Source organism: Salmo trutta, unplaced genomic scaffold (genome assembly GCF_901001165.1).
Source record: "Salmo trutta unplaced genomic scaffold, fSalTru1.1, whole genome shotgun sequence".
Classification (NCBI taxonomy): Eukaryota; Metazoa; Chordata; class Actinopteri; order Salmoniformes; family Salmonidae; genus Salmo; species Salmo trutta.
In genome coordinates this window covers 76810-99348 of record NW_021822802.1, presented here as the reverse complement: position 1 = coordinate 99348, position 22539 = coordinate 76810, and the positions used below count along the sequence as shown (strand labels likewise).

Here is a 22539-nt window from a genome sequence, read left to right as displayed (position 1 = left end):
TGTTTCCCATGCCAATAAAGCCCTTAAATTGAAATTGAGCGAGAGCGAGACAGAGACAGAGACAGACAGATAGACTCTCTGCTTTGGCAATGTAAGCATGTTTCCCATGCCAATAAATCCCTTTTAATTTAATTTTATTTAAAGACAGAGAGAGACAAAAAGACAGAGACAAAAAGACAGAGAAAGAGAGAAAGAGAGAGACAGAGGAGAGGGGTGGGGTGTCAGATGAGGGAGGAGCTTTCAATTAAGGAAGACAGAGCGTTTCAGAAACACCCTGCTGTTAAGTGTGTAGCTGACAGAGACGTGTTGTGGAACTGTGCTAGCTGGTAGTATAGTAAAGTAAGTTTACCAGTATAGTTACTGTGATAGTAAAGTAACTTTAACAGTATAGTTACTGTGGTAGTAAAGTAACTTTAACAGTATAGTAACTGTGATAGTAAAGTAACTTTAACAGTATAGTAACTGAGGAGTAACTGTCCAGAATGAAGATATTCCTTGTTGTCTCCTGCTGTCTCCTCTCAGGTGAGTTCTGTCTGTCTGTCTGTCTGTCTGTCTGTCTGTCTGTCTGTCTGTCTGTCTGTCTGTCTGTCTGTCTGTCTGTCTGTCTGTCTGTCTGTCTGTCTGTCTGTCTGTATCAGTTTCCATAATACTGTGTGGATCATATAGTACATATAGAACAAGATATGTATTTGTCAATAAGGAGCCAGAAAGTTGTACAGTTCTGAGTTTGTTTTTCACATGTACCTTATGATAATGCACTGAAATTAAAATGTTTGATATGTTGGTCTTTTACCTGGGTTTGTGCAGGGTTAATGTCAGGTTTGTGCAGGGTTCAAGTAAGATTTTAGGCAGGGCTGAAGTAAGATTTATTCAGGGTTAAAGTATATCTCACAGGGCATCAGTTGTGACTGTACTGTGTATTTCTGTTTGACAGCTCTGTGTGTTGTGGAGTCAGCTGTCACTAAGGAAGTGGTAGGAGGACAAGTCACTGTGGGCTGCTCATTCACATTGGCAGGGAACAACAACAAATACTTCTGCAAGGGGACATGTTCTGATAAAGACATTCTGGTTGAAACTAATGGGAGTAAGACTGTAACTCAAGGAAGATACAGAATAAAAGACATGGGAGATGTATTCTATGTGACCATCAAGGACTTGAGGAAGTCAGACTCAGGGACCTACTGGTGTGGAGTGGACAGAACTATAAAGGACACATTCCAAGAGTTGCATCTCATAGTTACAGATGGTAAGTGAATACTCCATATACATTTGTATCTAGTAATTCACTTCCTGACTTATTTCCTGACATGAAGTTGTTTCAATATTGGTGTTTATCTGTACTTTCTATTGACTCACAGCTCCTCCCATTCCTACACCGTCACCACTCACCTCCAGACCCCATGTCTCCACAACCCTCCCAAACCTCTCTACAACATCCCCATACACCTCCACAACCTTACCAAACCTCTCTACAACATTTATGGCATCTGGAGACATCAGTGCTGGTCCTTCACAGAGAACAGGTATGATGGACCGGTCCCTTGCCATCATTCTATCACCTTCAGACAACTATAATATGCTGCTGTATAATTCAGGTGAATAGATAATATAGCTATATCTGTTAATGCACTGGACAAATCTCTCTCTCTTTCTCTGTCTCTCTCTATATATAATATATTTGTCTCTCTATATGTCTGTCTTCCTACCGGTTTAGGAAGGAGAAGGGTCTGAGAGGAATGTAATTATCTTGTATTTGTAGTTCTAGGTTTCCCAGTGGTCATCATGGTATGTGTGAGTCTGGCTGTGTTGGTTGTGGGGCTCATCTTGTTACTGATCTACAAATGGAGGAGAGACAGGACATCCTCAAGTGAGTAACACTCATATGTATATTTACGAAAAGCGATACAGGAGCGCCAAGTCCAGGTCCAAGAGGCTCCTAAACAGCTTCTATCCCCAAACCATAAGACTCCTGAACATCTAGTCAAATGGCAACCCAAACTATTCACATTGCCCCCCTCCCCTCTCCACACCACTGCCACTCTCTGTAGTCATCTATGCATAGTCATCACAGGAGTGATGGTTGCTGATAATGGGCCTCTGTACGCCTATGTAGATATTCCCTAAAAAGTATGCCGTTTCCAGCTACAATAGTCATTTACAACATTAACAGTCTACACTGTATTTCTGATCAATTTGTTATTTTAATGGACAAAAAATTAGATTTTCTTTCAAAGACAAGGACATTTCTAAGTGACCCCAAACTTTTGAATATGTACCGTCTGTATGTATGTATGTACTGTATGTATTTCTGTATGTACAGTATTTACGTGCACACAGGCATACAGTGGTATAGTGGAGTGTATACACAGCCTAGCAGACACTATTATATTCCCATGGCCTAATCCAAGTTAACACACATCTATTTTGTAGGCCTAATAACAATACAATGGACTGAAATTAAATATTACAAAATGATATTTCCCCAAATGAAAACAAAAGTGTACCTGATGATATTTTGCTGCTGTGTTAAAAAAATGGCTCTTTCTTTAATCTATTGATGGTCAAATACTTCAGTTGGAACTGGTTCTGTTAAACATGATTTTAACAGTTGATAGACAACTTTATCACTGTTACAAACTAGACTGTTCTCTTATATAACAACAACCTTGTTGAAATAAAGAAGTCTCTGGTGCTTCATCATGACTTCATTAGTTGTCTTTCCATCAATTACACAGAACCAGTACTGTAACTAAAACCCATTTAACACTAATACAAGGGGTAGAGTACAGTTTATTAGCCTACAGTATATTATGCAGTACCAGTACTGTCACTAAACCCATTTAACACTAATACAAGGAGTAGAGTACAGTTTATTAGACTACAGTATATTATGCAGTACCAGTACTGTAACTAAACCCATTTTAACACTAATACAAGTAGTAGAGTACAGCTTATTAGCCTACAGTATATTATGCAGTACCAGTACTGTAACTAAACCCATTTAACACTAATACAAGGAGTAGAGTACAGCTTATTAGCCTACAGTATATTATGCAGTACCAGTACTGTAACTAAACCCATTTAACACTAATACAAGGAGTAGAGTACAGTTTATTAGACTACAGTATATTATGCAGTACCAGTACTGTCACTAAGCCCATTTTCACACTAATACAAGGGGTAGAGTACCGTTTATTAGCCTACAGTATATTATGCAGTACCAGTACTGTAACTAAACCCATTTAACACTAATACAAGGAGTAGAGTACAGTTTATTAGACTACAGTATATTATGCAGTACCAGTACTGTCACTAAGCCCATTTTCACACTAATACAAGAGGTAGAGTACAGTTTATTAGCCTACAGTATATTATGCAGTACCAGTACTGTCACTAAACACCTTTTGACACTGCTGGATCTGATTGATTTTTTTTCACATTTTCAATGTCAGTACAGTTCCAGGCTTCAGTTGAATGACTAACCAGGCCAGCCCAGTCCAGCTTGGGTCTGTAGTGGGAAGAGAGGTACTGTAGGAACTCAGAACACAAGAACACAGTGGTGGTTTACACACCACAGAACTAAGCTGACACTGTGCCATGCCAAGACAAGCTCAGATGAGTTGTCCTGGATACTCATGCTAGAAATGTTACTGTATCTAATATCTAGGCCAGCAGAGTAAAACATTGGTTTACCTGACTGAAAGATTGATCATTTATGGTCATTCAGAGAAGATGTCACTGTTTCTCATAGAAGTTTTCACACAGGGAGCCTTTCCTTCACCTGGCGGGCCGTTTGGGACATTTTGAGCAAAAATAGAGTATACCAAATGTTCCATACACTACTACACCACTGCACCACTACACCACTACACCACTACACCACTGCACTACTACACCACTACACCACTGCACTACTACACCACTGCACCACTGCACTACTACACCACTACACCACTGCACTACTACACCACTACACCACTGCACTACTACACCACTACACCACTGCACTACTACACCATTACACCACACCACTGCACTACTACACCACTACACCACTGCACTACTACACCACTACACCACTGCACTACTACACCACTACACCACTGCACTACTACACCACTACACCACTGCACTACTACACCACTACACCACACCACTGCACGTGCACTCGCATGCTTTATATGTTGTGTGTTCCACAGAGCCAGTCACCAATCCAGACACAACAACCCAAGACTCCACCTACCAAACCCTCAACACAACAACCCAAGACTCCACCTACCAAACCCTCAACACAACAACCCAAGACTCCACCTACCAAACCCTCAACACAACAACCCAAGACTCCACCTACCAAACCCTCAACACAACAACCCAAGACTCCACCTACCAAACCCTCAACACAGCAACCCAAGACTCCACCTACCAAACCCTCAACACAACAACCCAAGACTCCACCTACCAAACCCTCAACACAACCGATCCAAACTAAAATGATGACACCATTAACTTCACACAGAGACAGGATACTGTTAGTACAGTGTTATTCTTTGTAACATTTGTACTTTTGGAAATCCATTCTGCACCATACTTTCTCAATCAATGGTAACATATGTGGATTAATATAATAAAATATATTGATGTATACTTTAACTATAATGTCATCATCTCAACATTGTGTTCCTCCTGAAATAAACATGGTAACTTTCGAACAGAGAAGTTGACAGTTTTAACACTTAGTCACCACAGCTAGCTGAGTTCTCTGGTGGTTTAGAAGTCTATCCTCCGGCCGGTTTGAACCAGTTTCACTCTGCAGCACATATAGACCTCCAGACAGTGAGGTCATTTCAGAACCAGGATATGGGGCTAATGCCCTCCCCCTCCACCACCACCATCTCTATCTCCATCTCTCTGATATGCAGAGGGACAGAGAGTAGGGTGTGGTGTCAGAGGAGGGAGGAGCATCAATAAAGGAAGAAAGAAGACTTCAGAAACACCCAGCTGTCAAACACTGTCTGACTGGTGATGGTTTAGTAGGACTGAGAGTAGCTGACAGAGAAGCTGTTGTGGACCTGGGCTTGTTGATGCACCAGGTGGTAGTATGGTAAATGTGATATTAAAGTAACTTTAACAGTATGTTTACTGTGGTAGTAAAGTAACTTTAATAGTATAGTAAGTGTGGTAGTAAAGTAACTTTAACAGTATGGTAACTGTGATAGTAAAGTAACTTGAACAGTATGTTAACTGTGGTAGTAAAGTAACTTTAACAGTATAGTAACTGAGATAGTAAAGTAACTTTAACAGAAAAGTAACTGAGGAGTAACTCTTCAGAATGAAGATACTGCATGTTGTCTCCTGCTGTCTCCTTTCAGGTGAGTTCTGTCTGTCTGTCTGTCTGTCTGTCTGTCTCTGTCTGTCTGTCTGTCTGTCTGTCTGTCTGTCTGTCTGTCTGTCTGTCTGTCTGTCTGTCTGTCTGTCTGTCTGTCTGTCTGTCTGTCTGTCTGTCTGTCTGTCTGTCTGTCTGTCTGTCTGTCTGTCTGTCTGTCTGTCTGTCTGTCTGTATCAGTTTCTATAGTACTAGACTGTATACTGTCTGTAGTCTGTATCAGTTTCTATAGTACTAGACTGTATACTGTCTGTAGTCTGTATCAGTTTCTATAGTACTAGACTGGATACTGTCTGGATGATATAGTGTACTAAGATAATGATTTGTCTATAAGGAGCCAGAACGTGATACACTAGAGATATGATCAGTTGATATATCTGCATATTCATGGTGGAATGTACTGAATTTATCTCACATCTCTGTTGATGGGTACAGTAGGACTATGAGGGTGTTGAGGACAAAGAGGTTCCAGTTCCTCTTTAGTGACCGTATGTTTCTGTTTTACAGCTCTCTGTGTTGTGGAGTCAGTCATCACTAAGGCGGCTGGAGTTGTTGGGGGACAGGTCACAATACAGTGCTCATATGCAGATAAATGGTTTGGAAAAAGCAATGATAAGTACTTCTGTAGGAAGAACTGTGACAGTTACAATGACATTCTGGTTCAAACTCAGAAGAACAAGAACTATATTGAGAGAGGAAGATACACCATACATGACAAAAGAAATGGAGACTTCACTGTTACCATCAAGAACCTGGTGAAGTCAGACTCTGGGACCTACTGGTGTGGAGTGGACAGATCTATAAAAGTTTCATACCAAGAGGTGCGTCTCACAGTTACAGATGGTAAGTGAACCTTTAGTCACATTTGTCAGAGGTTAATGTTTGTTACAGGCTTCATGACTTCATTAGAGAACAGTAAAATGGTGACAGTATTTGTGGCTGCCTGTTCTTTTGTTTTACACACAGCTCCTCCTAAACCGTCAACTGTCACCTCCAGACCTAATTTCTCCACAACATTCCTTCCATCTGGAGACATCAGTGTTGGTCCTTCACAGAGAGCAGGTATGATGGACTTGTCCCTTGCAATCATTCTTTCACCTTCAGACAACTTCAATGTGCTGCTATAGACAGAAACAACAATATCTGGTCAAGCATTAGACAAATCTCATCTCCTCTCTCTCTCTCTTCTTCTCTCTCTCTCTCTCTCTCTCTCTCTCTCTCTCTTTCTCTCTATTTCTCTCTATTTCTCTCTATTTCTCTCTATTTCGGTCTATTTCTCTCTCTCTCTCTCTCTCTCTCTCTCTCTCTCTTTCTCTCTCTCTCTCCTGCAATTCAAGTGGTTTTATTGGCATAGGAAACAAATGTTTACATTGCCAAAGCAAGTGAAATGGATGAGCAAAGTGAAATAAACAAAAAGTGAACAGCAAATATTACACTTACACAAGTTCCAAAAGAATAAAGACATTTGAAATGTCATGTGTCTATATACAGTGATGTAACGATGTTTAAATAGTTAAAGCAGAAAAGGGTTAGACCCAGATGCAGACCACGTCAGAGAAACTATAGTTTAATAATCCAACAGGGGCAGGCAATAGACAGGTCAAGGCAGGCAGGGGTCAGAAACCAGGTGGGGCAACGGTTGGGTCTAATTGTGTTGCAGTCCTGGGGCTCTGTGGGGTCTGTTTGTGAACAGAGCCTCAGGACCAGCATGCTTAGGATACTCTTTTCCAGGTTCATCTCTCTGTAGGTGATGGCTTTGGAATGGAAGGTTTGGGAATTGCTTCCTTTTAGGTGGGTGTGGATTTTATTAGCTCTTTTCTGGATTTTGATACTTAGCTCTACTTGTTCTCCCCACCGTATTTGGTGTTTTACATTGTACAAAGAGGATCTTTTTGCAGATTGCGGACTCTGAATTTGGTGTTTGTCCCCATTTTGTGAATTCTTAGTTGGTGAGCGGACCCCAGACCTCACAACCATAAAGGGCAATGGGTTCTATGAATTATTCAATAATTTTTTGCCAAATCTTAATTGGTATGTCCAATTTTATCTTCCTTTTCATGGCATAAAAGTCCCTTGCCTTGTCTCTAAGAATGTTCACAGTTGTGGAAGTTACCTCTGGCAATGATGTTTAGGTCGAGGTATGTGTAGTTTTGTGTGCAAAAAAGCAACGGTGTCTAGATGGAATTTATATTTGTGGTCCTGACAACTGGACCTTTTTTGAAACATCATTATTTTTGTCCTACTGAGCTTTACTGTCAGGGCCCAGGTCTGACAGAATCTGTGCAGAAGATCTAGGTGCTGCTGTATGCCCACCTTAGTTGGGGACAGAAGCACCAGATCAGCAAACAGTAGACATTTGACTTCAGATTCTAGTAGGGTGGGGCCGGGTGCTGCAGACTGTACTAGTGCCCTCGTCAATGTGTTGATATGTGACCTGATTTGGGAAACTAGGTGTGTCTCAAGTCACGACTTCACAGGAGAGTCGTATGAACGTAAACATTTTTTAATCAAAATGCGTTTTTTGGCAGAAATGCCTTCTCGAATACCTGAACATTCATGTGCCTTAATAACAAACTCGTATGCCATCTGTAAATATGAATAAAATGGTTACATACAAGCCTTGTAGGTTAAGCCACAGAAAGACGGCAACCTTCCAACTATCCATGATTGGCTTATCAGGAATCAAGCTAAGACCCAAGTGCACACTGTGAAGTAACAATGTTTATTGTAACCACAGGGGCAGGCAAACGACAGGTCAAGGCAGGCAGGGGTCGATAATCCAGAGCAGAGGTCAAGGTACAGGACGGCAGGCAGGCTCAGGTCATGCAGAGGTCGGTAATCCAGAGGAGGAGCAAAGGTACAGGACAGCAGGTAGGCTCAGGGTTAGAGACAGGCAGTGGTCTGGTGGGCGGGCACAGGGTCAGGACAGGCAAAGGTCAAAGGACCAATTTATCGCGTAATTAATAGCTGATTCTAAGATTTGTAATTGATAACGTATATGTTTTTGCTGTTTGTTCTTTGTTATAGAGACAAAAAGATTGGAGAAATGGCTTCTCCACACATCTCCATTTTGGAAAGATAACTCTTTGTGTTGTTGTTTGTTTAGTGTGTTGTTTAGATTCTATTACATTGAGGTGATTTCTGACATGCTGTTCCTTCTTTTTCCTTCGTGTATTTCAGTATTTTTTTAAGTGGTTCACCATAGTGAAGACGTAGACTTAGCTTTTCTGGGTGTATGTTTTTGATTGGATAGGTTTCTCAATTTCTTTCTTAGGTTTTTGCATTCTTCATCAAATATACTGTTTAGACTTTCTACTGCCAAGTTTACACCTTCACTATTACAGTGAAATGTTTTGTCCAGGAAGTTGTCTAAAAGGGATTGAATTTGTTGTTGCCTAATTGTTTTTTGGTAGGTTTCTACACTACTTTCCTTCAATCTACAGCATTTCTTAATATTGTGCAGTTCCTTTGGCTTTGATGCCTCATGACTGAGTATTTCTCTGTTCAGGTAGACTAGATTTTGCTGTGATCTGATAGGGGTGTCAGTGGGCTGACTGTGAACGCTCTGAGATAATCTGGGTTGAGGTCAGTGTTAAAGTAATCTACAGTACTACAGCCAAGTGATGAGCTGTAGGTGTACCTACCATAGGAGACTCTTCGAAGCCAATGACTATGTACATACCCAGCATCTGACAGATCTGCAGGAGTTGAGACCCATTTGTGTTGGTTATTAAAATGTTGACTAATTTAATAGAGTGGATTAGGTCTGCTCTATAGCAAATTAGCATACCCCCTGAGTCTCTTCCCTGTTTCACACCTGGTAGTTTGGTGGATGGGACTACCAGCTCTCTGTAACCTAGTGGGCAACCAGTGGGTCCGTCTCCTCTGTACCATGTTTCTTGTAGGATGACAATGTCTGTATTTCCAATTTCTTTGATAATGTCTGGGTTCCTGCTCTTCAGGCCAAAGGCAGATGACCTCAGACCTTGTATATTCCAGGATGAGATAGTAAAAGCTTTGTGTTCCATAGTGTCGAGTGTTGCCTCCTTCGCTTTCACTTTTTTCACCCGCCACCATTCCCCCCCTTCCTCCTCTGTAGACTCTCCATCCTTGGACTCTCCTGCAAGACAGAGTGAGAGTGCTGTTAAGTTTAACCTCTGTAGGGTAGGTGGGACGCAATCGTCCCACACTATTCAACAGCCAGTGAAAAATCAGAGCGCCAAATTTAAAACCACAAAATGTCATAATTCAGAGTTCTCAAACATAGGAATATTTTACACCATTTTATAGATACACTTCTCCTGAATCGAACCACGTTGTCTGATTTCCAAAAGGCTTTACAGCGAAAGCAAAACATTAGATTATGTTAGGAGAGTACATAGACACAAATAACCACATAGCCATTTCCAAGCAACTAGCATGCATCACAAATACCCAAAACATAGCTAAATGAAGCACTAACCTTTGACGATCTTCATCAGATGACACTCCTAGGACATCATGTTACACAATACATGCATTTTTTAAAGTTAGATTTCAGCATGGTTAAAGTTAGATTTCTGCAGGGTTAAAGTTAGATTTGAGCAGGGTTAAAGTTAGATTTGAGCAGGGTTAAAGTAAGATTTGAGCAGGGTTAAAGTTAGATTTGAGCAGGGTTAAAGTTAGATTTGAGCAGGGTTAAAGTAAGATTTGTGCAGGGTTAATGTTAGATTTGAGCAGGGTTAAAGTTAGATTTGAGCAGGGTTAAAGTTAGATTTGAGCAGGGTTAAGTAAGATTTGAACAGGGTTAATGTTAGATTTGAGCAGGGTTAAAGTTAGATTTGAGCAGGGTTAAAGTTAGATTAGAGCAGGGTTAACCTGTCTGGGAACCTGGGACGCTTGCGTCCCACCCTGGTCAACAGCCAGTGGAATCGCGTCGCGCGAAATACAAATACCTCATAAATGCTATAACTTCAATTTCTCAAACATATGACTATTTTACATCAATTTATAGATACACCTCTCCTGAATCGAACCACGTTGTCTGATTTCAAAAAGGCTTTACAGCAAAAGCAAAACATTAGATTATGTTAGGAGAGTACACAGCCAAAAATAATCACACTGCCATTTTCAAAGCAACTAGCATGCATCACAAATACCCAAAACACAGCTAAATGCAGCACTAACCTTTGACAATCTTCATCAGATGACACTCCTAGGACATCATGTTACACAATACATGCATTTTTTGTTCGATAAAGTTCATATTTATATATAAAAACAGCATTTTACATCGGCGCGTGACATTCAGAAAATATTTTCCCCAAATGCTTCCAGTGAATCAGCGCTACAATTTACAAAATTACTATTTCGAAAACATTGTTAAAATGTAATATTGTCATTCAAAGAATTATAGATTAACATCTCTTGAATGCAACCGCATTGCCAGATTTAAAAATAACTTTACTGGGAAATCACACTTTGCAATAAACGAGGTCCTATGCTCAGAAAAATAGGCTAGGCGATACAGGTTAGCGCCATCTTGGAACCATCTAAAATCAAATATACTATTGTAAATATTCCCTTACCTTTGATTATCTTCATCAGAAGGCACTTCCAGGTATCCCAGGTCCACAACAAATGTAGTTTTGTTCTAAAAAGTTAATAATTTATGTCCCAATAGCTCCTTCTTGTTAGCGCGTTCCGAAGGCTACTCATAATGTACGAGGCGCACGGGACTTGTCGTCACGAATGTGCAAAAAATATATATTTACGTTCGTTCAAACATGTCAAACGTTGTATAACATAAATCTTTAGGGCCTTTTTCAATCAGAGCTTCAATAACATTCAAGGCGGACGATTGCATTGTCTTACTACACGTTTCGGAATGAAAGGGTACCCATGGGCGCCCGCGTCATGGTAGTAATGGCCCTCCCTCTATGACCAACTTTCCAGGCCTCTCGTTCGGTCAGTTTTTACCGGAGAAGAGTCAAAACACTTTGTAAAGACTGTTGACATCTAGTGGAAGCCTTAGGAAGTGCTAAATTAATCCTAACTCACGGTGTGTTTCATAGGCAAAGTGTAATTATCTTGTTTTTGTAGTTCTAGGTCCACCAGTGGTCATCATGGTGTGTGTGAGTCTGGCTGTGTTGGTTGTGGGACTCATCCTGCTACTGATCTACAAATGGAGGAGAGACAGGACATCCTCAAGTGAGTAACTCTCATATGTATGTATGTATGTATGTATGTATGTATGTATGTATGTATGTATGTATGTATGTATGTATGTATGTATGTATGTATGTATGTATGTATGTATGTATGTATGTATGTATGTATGTATGTATGTGTGTACACTACCGTTCAAAAGTTTGGGTCACTTAGAAATGTTCTTGTTTTTGAAAGAAAAGCAAATTTTTTGTCCATTAAAATAACATCAAATTGATCAGAAATACAGTGTAGACATTGTTAATGTTGTAAATGACTATTGTAGCTGGAAACGGCTGTTTTTTAATGGAATATCTACACAGTCGTACAGAGGCCGATTATCAGCAACCATCACTCCTGTGTTACAATAGCACATTGTGTTAGCTAATCCAAGTTTATCATTTTAAAAGGCTAATTGATCATTAGAAAACCCTTTTGCAATTATGTTTGACACTCTAATGTACTTGTCCTCTTGCTCAGTTGTGCACCGGGGCCTCCCACTCCTCTTTCTATTCTGTTCTGTTCCATTTGAACATGGGAGTGATGGTTGCTGATAATGGGCCTCTGTACGCCTATGTAGATATTCCATAAAAATCTGCCGTATCCAGCTAGAATAGTCATTTACAACATTAACAATGTCTACACGGTTTTTCTGATCAATTTTATGTTATTTTAATGGACAAAAAAATAATATTTTTTTCAAAAACAAGGACATTTCTAAGTGACCCCAAACTTATATGTGACCCCATATATATGTATGTACTGTATGTTTGTATTTCTGTATGTACAGTATTTACGTGCACACAGGCATACAGTGGCATAGTGGAGTGTTTACACAGCCTAGCAGACACTATTATATTCCCATGGCCTAATCCAAGTCAACACACATCTATTTTATTGGCCTAATAACAATATAAAGGACTGAAAAATGTAATATTAGAAAATGATGTTTCCCCAAATGAAAACAAAAGTGCATAGCTGATGATATGGGGCAGCTGTGTTAAAAACTAAATGGCTCTTTCTTTAATCTATTGATGGTCAAATAGTTCAGTTGGAACTGGTTCTGTTGAACATGATTTTAACAGTTGATAGACAACTTTATCACTGTTACAAACTAGACTGTTCTCTTATTTAACAACAACCTTGTTGAAATAAAGAAGTCTCTGGTGCTTCATCATGACTTCATTAGTTGTCTTTCCATCAATTACACAGAACCAGTACTGTAACTAAAACCCATTTAACACTAATACAAGGGGTAGAGTACAGTTTATTAGACTACAGTATATTATGCAGTACCAGTACTGTAACTAAAACCCATTTAACACTAATACAAGGGGTAGAGTACAGCATATTAGCCTACAGTATATTACACAGAACCAGTACTGTAACTAAAACCCATTTAACACTAATACAAGGGGTAGAGTACAGTTTATTAGACTACAGTATATTATGCAGTACCAGTACTGCAACTAAACCCATTTAACACTAATACAAGGGGTAGAGTACAGCTTATTAGCCTACAGTATATTATGCTGTACCAGTACTGTCACTAAACACCTTTTCACACTGCTGGATCTGATTGATTTTTTTTCACATTTTCAATGTCAGTACAGTTCCAGGCTTCAGTTGAATGACTAACCAGGCCAGCCCAGTCCAGCTTGGGTCTGTAGTTGGAAGAGAGGTACTGTAGGAACTCAGAACACAAGAACACAGTGGTGGTTTACACACCACAGAACTAAGCTGACACTGAGCCATGCCAAGACAAGCTCAGATGAGTTGTCCTGGATACTCATGCTAGAAATGTTACTGTATCTAATATCTAGGCCAGCAGAGTAAAACATTGGTTTACCTGACTGAAAGATTGATCATTTATGGTCATTCAGAGAACATGTCACTGTTTCTCATAGAAGTTTTCACACAGGGAGCCTTTCCTTCACCTGGCGGGCCATTTGGGACATTTTGGGCAAAAATAGAGTATACCAAATGTTCCATACACTACTACACCACTGTACCACTACACCACTACACCACTACACCACTGCACTACTACACCATTACACCACACCACTGCACGTGCACACACATGATTTATATGTTGTGTGTTCCACAGGGCCAGTCACCAATCCAGACACAACAACCCAAGACTCCACCTACCAAACCCTCAATACAACAACCCAAGACTCCACCTACCAAACCCTCAACACAACAACCCAAGACTCCACCTACCAAACCCTCAACACAACAACCCAAGACTCCACCTACCAAACCCTCAACACAACAACCCAAGACTCCACCTACCAAACCCTCAACACAACAACCCAAGACTCCACCTACAAAACCCTCATTAGTAAAACAACAGACCCAAACTAACGCTGTGTTAATAACATGTTGGAAACTCTGAAAATATCTCTAGTAAACTGAGAGCAACAAGTTGTAAACATTCACTTGATGTGAACTCACTGAGATCGCTGATTGACTAATATCAAACTGTCTCAACCATGACATAACAGTACATCTATCATGCTTGTAATCAAATTAAAGTGTTCAAAAACCATATTGATAGATTGTTTTAATATAAGTATTGTTTTGTTGTTGTATGTAATTCTGTAAATGCTGTTGTCAAGGTAATTTCCTCAGTTCGTGAAGTCAGTGGTCAGTATGTGGGAGAAGTCGATGCTCAGGGATGATAGACAAGTCTCCCACTAGTAATTATCAGTCGGAGGGACCTTCAAGTGGAATGTTCTGGTATTTACTAGTATTTACAGTCAGTAAAGTCTCTGTAACATTTGAATCATTTTTTAACCTCCCACTAGTAATTATCAGTTGGTGTCACGACTTCCGCCGAAGTCGGTTCCTCTCCTTGTTCGGGCGGTGTTCGGCGGTCGACGTCACTGGTCTTCTAGCCATCGCCGATCCACTTTTCATTTTCCATTTGTTTTGTCCTTGTTTCCCCACACACCTGGTTTTCATTTCCCAATTACTTGTCATGTATTTAACCCTCTGTTTCCCCCATGTCTTTGTGAGTGTTTGTTAATTGTTCGGGTCGGTATGTTCCGGCTGGTTTGTGCCGGGTGCTGTTTATCACCCGTGCTTTGTGGCAACCGTTCTTTTTGCACTTTGTGAATTGTTTTACTTTGTGCTGTCTAGTAAAGCGCGTTGTTTCACTCATCTCTGCTCTCCTGCACCTGACTTTATACACCAGCTACACCCACCAACCTGACAGTTGGAGGGACCTTCAAGTGGAATGTTCTGCTATTTACTAGTATTTACAGTCAGTAAAGTCTCTAACATTTGAATAATTTTTTAACCTATCAAAATCCATTCTTGACCATACTTTCTCAAATACTGTAAATGTGGATTAATGAAATGTAAAACATATATAATCAAATAGACTGATACTTTAACTATATTGTCACCATCTCAATAATGTCTTCCTCCTCTGCTGAAACAAACATGGTAACTTTAGTATTCCAGGTGTCGATATTATGCTCCTATACTGTCTAAGTGATGGAAGCAAGAAGAACAGGGCTTAGTTCGGGTGGCTACAAGGTCCCTGATGATCTTCTTGGCCTTCCTGCAACACATGGTGTTGTAGGTGTCCTGGAGGGCAGGCAGGACACCTTTTGGTCAGCGGTGGTGGAGTTGCTATACCAGGCTGTGATGCAGCCCAACAGTATCCTCTAATACACATGTCCTCCGTGGAGACCTTAACCACTTAGCCCTCATTGTCCTCAAGGGCTTAGAGTTGCCTGAGAAAAAGGTATTTAGCTCATCCGGGTATGGTGGCGTTGGTGTCTGCGATGTGACTGGCTTTCTTTTTGTAATCCGTGACCCCATACGCCTCGTCCCTGTCCCACTGAAATGCTCCTCCACTTTGTGCCTTTAGTTGTATCTCGCCATCTTGATCGATTTGTGTAGGTCGTGCATCATGTTTACTCCTGCTCCCCCTTTCTGGCGCTCGTTGTCGCCAGCTGTCTCATGATTACGCACACCTGCCACTATCGTTACGCGCAACTGCACCTCATGAGTCTCACCTGGATTCCAACACTTCCCTGATTACCTTCGTTTTATCTGTCACTTCCCTTGGTTCTTTCCTCAGGCGTTATTGACTCTGTTTTGTTTTCATGTCTGTACGCTTTTCTTGTTTTGTATTACGTTCTATTTATTTATTAAATGATTCACTTCCTGTACTTGCTTCCCGACTATCGTATTTGTACTGTTAAGCCATATAATTGTCCCTGGTCACCTTGACATGTATATAAATAGCATCTCTATCGTCATATGATTAGATTTATAGTGTCTTTATCAGAGGCAATGTGAAGAACAACATTTTATTATATAGGCAAAGGACTAGATTTTTTATATATTGTTTTTAATATATATTTTTTTGATTTATTTCACCTTTATTTAACTAGGCAAGTCAGTTAAGAACAAATTCTTATTTACCCCGGCCAAACCTGGACGACGCTGGGCCAATTAAGTGTCTTTTTACCTGGAGATGTTCCCTATTGTAGTCTACTACTTTCGCCACTTGTTTACTACACTACCTTAATCATTCAGTTTAACTCATGGCCTCATGTGAGTTCTTAAAGAGATGGGTGGGGATACGGCTTAAGAGGACGTGGATGATGCTGAATGGGCTTACTTAAAAGAGAGCTCTCTAGTAAGTGTGAAAAACCTTCAAGAGGATTTCTGGTACTGGTTTACAAGGTGGAACAACAAGTTTATTACATTAGAAATAAGCATCACTGTCCCATGTTTCCCCCAACTGTAGTGTATAAGATACCATTTAGACTTTTATAAAATGTTTAACAAAATATATTAAAAAAGGCCAATCTTGGAAATGGTACAGAATCAAATGCGAAATGTATTCACATATTTAGACATAAATAATTGATGTTCTTACATTTGTGTCAGTGTATCATTGTGCACAGCATCATAGTCTATATCTTCCATTAAACATTTCTAGAACATTTTATATTTCTCGGTTAGAAACGTGAAACGCGAATCTCATTTTTGTGTGCAGAACCTGGACTTTCACTGTAATGGCTTTTTAACTTGAATGCATGTGTGTGCACGTCTGTATCTTTCTTCACCTAATGATTCTCCTCACTGTCTAACATGTTAATGATGGTGAGGAGGAAGAAAGTTGAACTTCTACCCAGAATGCAGTGGACCCTCAGCCTGTGTCCAACGCTGACCCAGAATGCATTGCTCGTGACCCCGACCACTAACAATCAGGCGCTGAATGACAAAGCATTGGATGTCAAACAATGTCACAGCTATTGACTCTGAATAGACTCTGTAGCACTAATTAAAGTCTATTATGTAATTAAGTTCTAATATGTAATTCTATGGTCTGTAGTCTGAAGAGAAGAGGTTGTCTGATGGTCTGGTTGTGACACAGTGTTGTTGTTACCAGAGCTGGGGTCCAATTCAATTCAATTAAATTCCATTTCAAACCAGACAATGAAAAGCAATTAAATGCATCATCGACGACCATAATTTTCCATGTGGACTTCTCAATCCGTGAATGGAATTTCACTTCATTTCCTGAATTGACTGAGTTGAAACATATAATTCATTAGAATAACTATAACCTCGTCCCCAGGCTCAATAGAGAGAGAGATGACTGGTTGTCGATAAGAGAATAGATTTATTAATATACTTGATCAACGATCCAGATCAATGAAATGTCAGAAAAATACACAATAAAATATACTGCTCAAAAAAATAAAGGGAACACTTAAACAGCACAATGTAACTCCAAGTCAATCACACTTCTGTGAAATCAAACTGTCCACTTAGAAAGCAACACTGATTGACAATAAATTTCACATGCTGTTGTGCAAATGGAATAGACAACAGGTGGAAATTATAGGCAATAAGCAAGACACCCCCAATAAAGGAGTGGTTCTGCAGGTGGTGACCACAGACCACTTCTCAGTTTCGATGCTTCCTGGCTGATGTTTTGGTCACTTTTGAGTGCTGGCGGTGCTTTCACTCTAGTGGTAGCATGAGACGGAGTCTACAACCCACACAAGTGGCTCAGGTAGTGCAGCTCATCCAGGATGGCACATCAATGCGAGCTGTGGCAAGAAGGTTTGCTGTGTCTGTCAGCGTAGTGTCCAGAGCATGGAGGCGCTACCAGGAGACAGGCCAGTACATCAGGAGTCGTGGAGGAGGCCGTAGGAGGGCAACAACCCAGCAGCAGGACCGCTACCTCCACCTTTGTGCAAGGAGGAGCAGGAGGAGCACTGCCAGAGCCCTGCAAAATGACCTCCAGCAGGCCACAAATGTGCATGTGTCTGCTCAAACGGTCAGAAACAGACTCCATGAGGGTGGTATGAGGGTCCGACGTCCACAGGTGGGAGTTGTGCTTACAGCCCAACACCGTGCAGGACGTTTGGCATTTGCCAGAGAACACTAAGATTGGCAAATTCGCCACTGGCGCCCTGTGCTCTTCACAGATGAAAGCAGGTTCACACTGAGCACGTGACAGACATGACAGAGTCTGGAGACGCCGGGGAGAATGTTCTGCTGCCTGCAAGATCCTCCAGCATGACCGGTTTGGCGGTGGGTCAGTCATGGTGTGGGGTGGCATTTATTTGGGGGGCCGCACAGCCCTCCATGTGCTCGCCAGAGGTAGCCTGACTGCCATTAGGTACCGAGATGAGATCCTCAGACCCCTTGTGAGATCATATGCTGGTGGCCCTGGGTTCGTCCTATAGCAAGACAATGCTAGACCTCATGTGGCTGGAGTGTGTCAGCAGTTCCTGCAAGAGGAAGGCATTAATGCTATGGACTGGCCCGCCCGTTCCCCAGACCTGAATCCAATTGAGCACATCTGGGACATCATGTCTCGCTCCATCCACCAACGCTACGTTGCACCACAGACTGTCCAGGAGTTGGCGGATGCTTTAGTCCAGGTCTGGGAGGAGATCCCTCAGCAGACCATCCGCCACCTCATCAGGAGCATGCCCAGGCATTGTAGGGAGGTCATACAGGCACGTGGAGGCCACACACACTACTGAGCCTCATTTTGACTTGTTTTAAGGACATTACATCAAAGTTGGATAAGCCTGTAGTGTGGTTTTCCACTTTAATTTTGAGTGTGACTCCAAATCCAGACCTCCATGGGTTGATAAATTGGATTTCCATTGATTATTTTTGTGTGATTTTGTTGTCAGCACATTCAACTATGTAAAGAAAAAAGTATTTAATAAGACTATTTCTTTCATTCAGATCTAGGATGTGTTGTTTAAGTGTTCCCTTTATTTTTTTGAGCAGTGTATAACGATGTATACTTTAACTATAATGTCATCATCTCAACAATGTGTTCCTCCTCTGCTGAAACAAACATGGTAACTTTAGAACAGAGAAGTTGACAGTTTTAACACTTAGTCACCACAGCTAGCTGAGTTCTCTGGTGGTTTAGAAGTCTAACCTCCGGCCAGTTTGAACCAGTTTCACTCTGCAGCACATAGACCTGGAGACATTGAGGTCACTACATAGAAATTAACAAGATGTGCAAGCTAAAGCCCAAACCTCCACCACCACCATCTCAATCTCTCTGACATGCATTTTACTTCACTTGCTTTGGCAATGTAAACATATGTTTCCCCTCCCAATAAATCCCTTTGAAATTAATTGAAATGAGAGAGACAGAGATGGATATAAATCTGGATATAAATCTGCTTTGGCAATGCAAGCAAGACATATCTATCTATATATATCTATATATATCTATATATATAGAGAGAGAGGGGTGTCAGAGGAGGGAGGAGCTTTCAATAAGGAAAGACGAGCACTTCAGAAACACCCTGCTGTCAAACTAGTAGCTTACAGACAAGCTGTTGTGGACCTGTGTTTGCTGGAGTGTAGTAAAGTAACTTTAACAGTATATTAACTGTGATAGTAAATTAACTTTAACAGTATAGTAACTATGGTAGTAAAGTAACTTCAACAGTACAGTTAATGTGTTAGTAAAGTAACTTTAACAGTATAGTAACTGAGGATTAACTGTCCAGAATGAAGATACTCCGTGTTGTCTCCTGCTGTCTCCTTTCAGGTGAGTTCTGTCTGTCTGTCTGTCTGTCTGTCTGTCTGTCTGTCTGTCTGTCTGTCTGTCTGTCTGTCTGTCTGTCTGTCTGTCTGTCTGTCTGTCTGTCTGTCTGTCTGTCTGTCTGTCTGTATCAGTTTCTATCATACTGTCTGGATCATATAGTACATAAGGAATAAGATACAGTACCAGTCAAAAGTTTGGACACCTACTCATTCCAGAATTTTCTTTATTTTTCTGTTTTCTACATTGTAGAATAATAGCGAAGACAACAAAACTGTGAAATAACACATATGGAATCATGTAGTAACAAAAAAGGTATTAAATAAATCAAAATGTATTTTATATTTGAGACTCTTCAAAGTAGCCACCCTTTGCCTTGATGACAGCTTTGCAAAAAGTAAGATTTGGGTAGGGTTAAAGTACGATTTGAGCAGGGTTAAAGTACGATTTGAGCAGGGTTAAAGTATGATTTGAGCAGGGTTAAAGTACGATTTGAGCAGGGTTAAAGTACGATTTGAGCAGGGTTAAAGTTAGATTTGAGCAGGGTTAAAGTACGATTTGAGCAGGGTTAAAGTTAGATTTTAGCAGGTTTAAAGTATATCTCATAGGTCATCAGTTGTGTCTGTACTGTGTGTTTCTGTTTGACAGCTCTGTGTGTTGTGGAGTCAGCTGTCACTAAGGAAGTGGTAGGAGGACAAGTCACTGTGGGCTGCTCATTCACATTGGCAGGGAACAACAACAAATACTTCTGCAAGGGGACATGTTCTGGTAAAGACATTCTGGTTGAAACTAAAGGGATTAAGAATGCATCTCAAGATAGATACAGTATAGAAGACAAGGGAGATGTATTCTATGTGACCATCAAGGACCTGAGGAAGTCAGACTCTGGGACCTACTGGTGTGGAGTGGACCGAACTATAAAGGACACATTCCAAGAGTTGCGTCTCATAGTTACAGATGGTAAGAGAATACTCCATATACATTTGTATCTAGTAATTCACTTCCTGACTTATTTCCTGACATGAAGTTGTTTCAGTATTGGTGTTTATCTGTACTTTCTGTTGACTCACAGCTCCTCCCATTCCTACACCGTCACCACTCACCTCCAGACCCCATGTCTCCACAACCCTCACAAACCTCTCTACAACATCCCCATACACCTCCACAACCCTCCCAAACCTCTCTACAACATCCCCATACACCTCCACAACCCTCCCAAACCTCTCTACAACATCCCCATACACCTCCACAACCCTCCCAAACCTCTCTACAACATCCCCATACACCTCCACAACCCTCCCAAACCTCTCTACAACATCCCCATACACCTCCACAACCCTCCCAAACCTAACAACATCCTCTAACCTCTCCACAACGTTTCTGGAGACGTCAGTGGTTGTCTATCAAGAGCAGGTATGATGAATCTCTCATCTCAGACATTACTACTAATATGTTGTGATATGATGAATCTCTCATCTCAGACATTACAACTAATATGTTGTGATATGATGAATCTCTCATCTCAGACATTACTACTAATATGTTGTGATATGAAATGCTGTAATGCTGGATAAAAAACAGTTGTACATGTTCAAGCATTGGACAAATGTCACTACTTTTCTCTCTCGCTCTCTTTTTTCACTCTCTCTCTCTCTCGGACACCCCACCTCTCTCTGTCTGTCTGTTTCTCTCTCTCGCTCGCTCTCTAGATTCTCTAGGATTACTCTCTTGCAGGACACATTGCTGTTAAGTTTCATGTATTCTGATTTCAGTGGTGCCTAAAATATAATGGTGCTCTGTTATGTGGTAGCAGGGACTATGTTGTCATGTGGATGCAGGAAGTGATGCAACACTTGAGGTTTTGTGGAAAGCAGCTGCTGACACCATGGCCTCTGTTGCTATGGTTACACTGATCACTATCTTACTCGATCTTACTATCTTACTCTTACTTATAGTTGTCATCCCACAGCTAGGAAGATAGTGAAGTCTCTTCCTTTATAGTTGTCATCCCATAGCTAGGAAGATAATGAAGTCTTCCTTTATAGTTGTCATCCCACAGCTAGTAAGATAGTTACGTCTCTTCCTTTATCACGCCTTTATTTCACTGTCCGTCCGTCCGTCCGTCCGTCCGTACTCAAAGAACAACACATGAAGAGCTGTTGGCGTTATTAAGGAATCTTAATGAAGACCCAAAGCACTCTGCCAAAGAGAGGAAACGGCTCCTCAGGCAATTTTACCAAGGCCACCCAGAAATATTTGTTCAGTTTAGGTTGTTTAGGTAGGTTGTTTGGTCGGACGGACGGACGGACGGACGGACCGTCCGACCAAACAACCTACCTTATCTTATTGACTGACCTATCCACCAGTCTACCAACAAACCGACCAAATGACAGTTGTATCTATCCATCTATGATATTTATAGTCTGGAAAGTATAGTGTTTGCAAAAATCTGGTAATTTCAGAAAAACCTGGGAATTTTAGCAAACTGACCAGCTTTGTTCAACCATAATAAAGTCTCTCCTCCTGCCTGTGGTCAGGTCTGATGGTATCTATGATATATACAGTACTCTGTAAAGTCTCTCCTCCTGTCTGTGGTCAGGTCTGATGGTATCTATGATATATACAGTACTCTGTAAAGTATCTCCTCCTGTCTGTGGTCAGGTCTGATGGTATCTATGATATATACAGTACTCTGTAAAGTCTCTCCTCCTGTCTGTGGTCAGGTCTGATGGTATCTATGATATATACAGTACTCTGTAAAGTCTCTCCTCCTGTCTGTGGTCAGGTCTGATGGTATCTATGATATATACAGTACTCTGTAAAGTCTCTCCTCCTGTCTGTGGTCAGGTCTGATGGTATCTATGATATATACAGTACTCTGTAAAGTATCTCCTCCTGTCTGTGG

The 22539-nt window shown here is 40.9% G+C and overlaps 2 protein-coding genes and 1 long non-coding RNA gene across 7 annotated transcripts in view; all 3 read left to right on the top strand.

Annotated features, from left to right (window-relative positions):
* The first annotated feature begins 298 nt into the window (after window positions 1–298).
* On the top strand, window positions 299–14123 carry LOC115184947 (CMRF35-like molecule 1). Its single transcript, XM_029745531.1, has 5 exons — window positions 299–522; window positions 5891–6226; window positions 6350–6445; window positions 11465–11572; window positions 13680–14123. Exons 1-5 carry the CDS (start codon window positions 483–485, stop codon window positions 13937–13939), a joined length of 840 nt encoding a protein of 279 aa, XP_029601391.1. The 5' UTR covers window positions 299–482; the 3' UTR covers window positions 13940–14123.
* LOC115184948 (uncharacterized) lies at window positions 1297–4285 on the top strand. Its single transcript, XR_003874699.1, has 3 exons — window positions 1297–1523; window positions 1760–1867; window positions 4200–4285. It is a non-coding gene; the product is annotated as an uncharacterized LOC115184948 (long non-coding RNA).
* Window positions 14124–19418: 5295 nt separating the features above from the next.
* The window catches only part of LOC115184945 (hepatitis A virus cellular receptor 1-like), a 31896-nt gene continuing 28775 nt past the window's right edge, over window positions 19419–22539 (top strand). For 4 of the 5 annotated variants that reach the window (XM_029745527.1, XM_029745528.1, XM_029745529.1 and 1 more), the window contains exons 1-2: window positions 19419–19640; window positions 20283–20594. In XM_029745527.1, the coding sequence (XP_029601387.1) occupies window positions 19601–19640; window positions 20283–20594 (352 nt within the window). In that variant the 5' untranslated portion in view covers window positions 19419–19600. Of the gene's footprint in view, window positions 19641–20282; window positions 20595–20706; window positions 21269–22539 lie in introns of those variants that run through there. The other variant, XM_029745530.1, reaches the window with a different exon arrangement.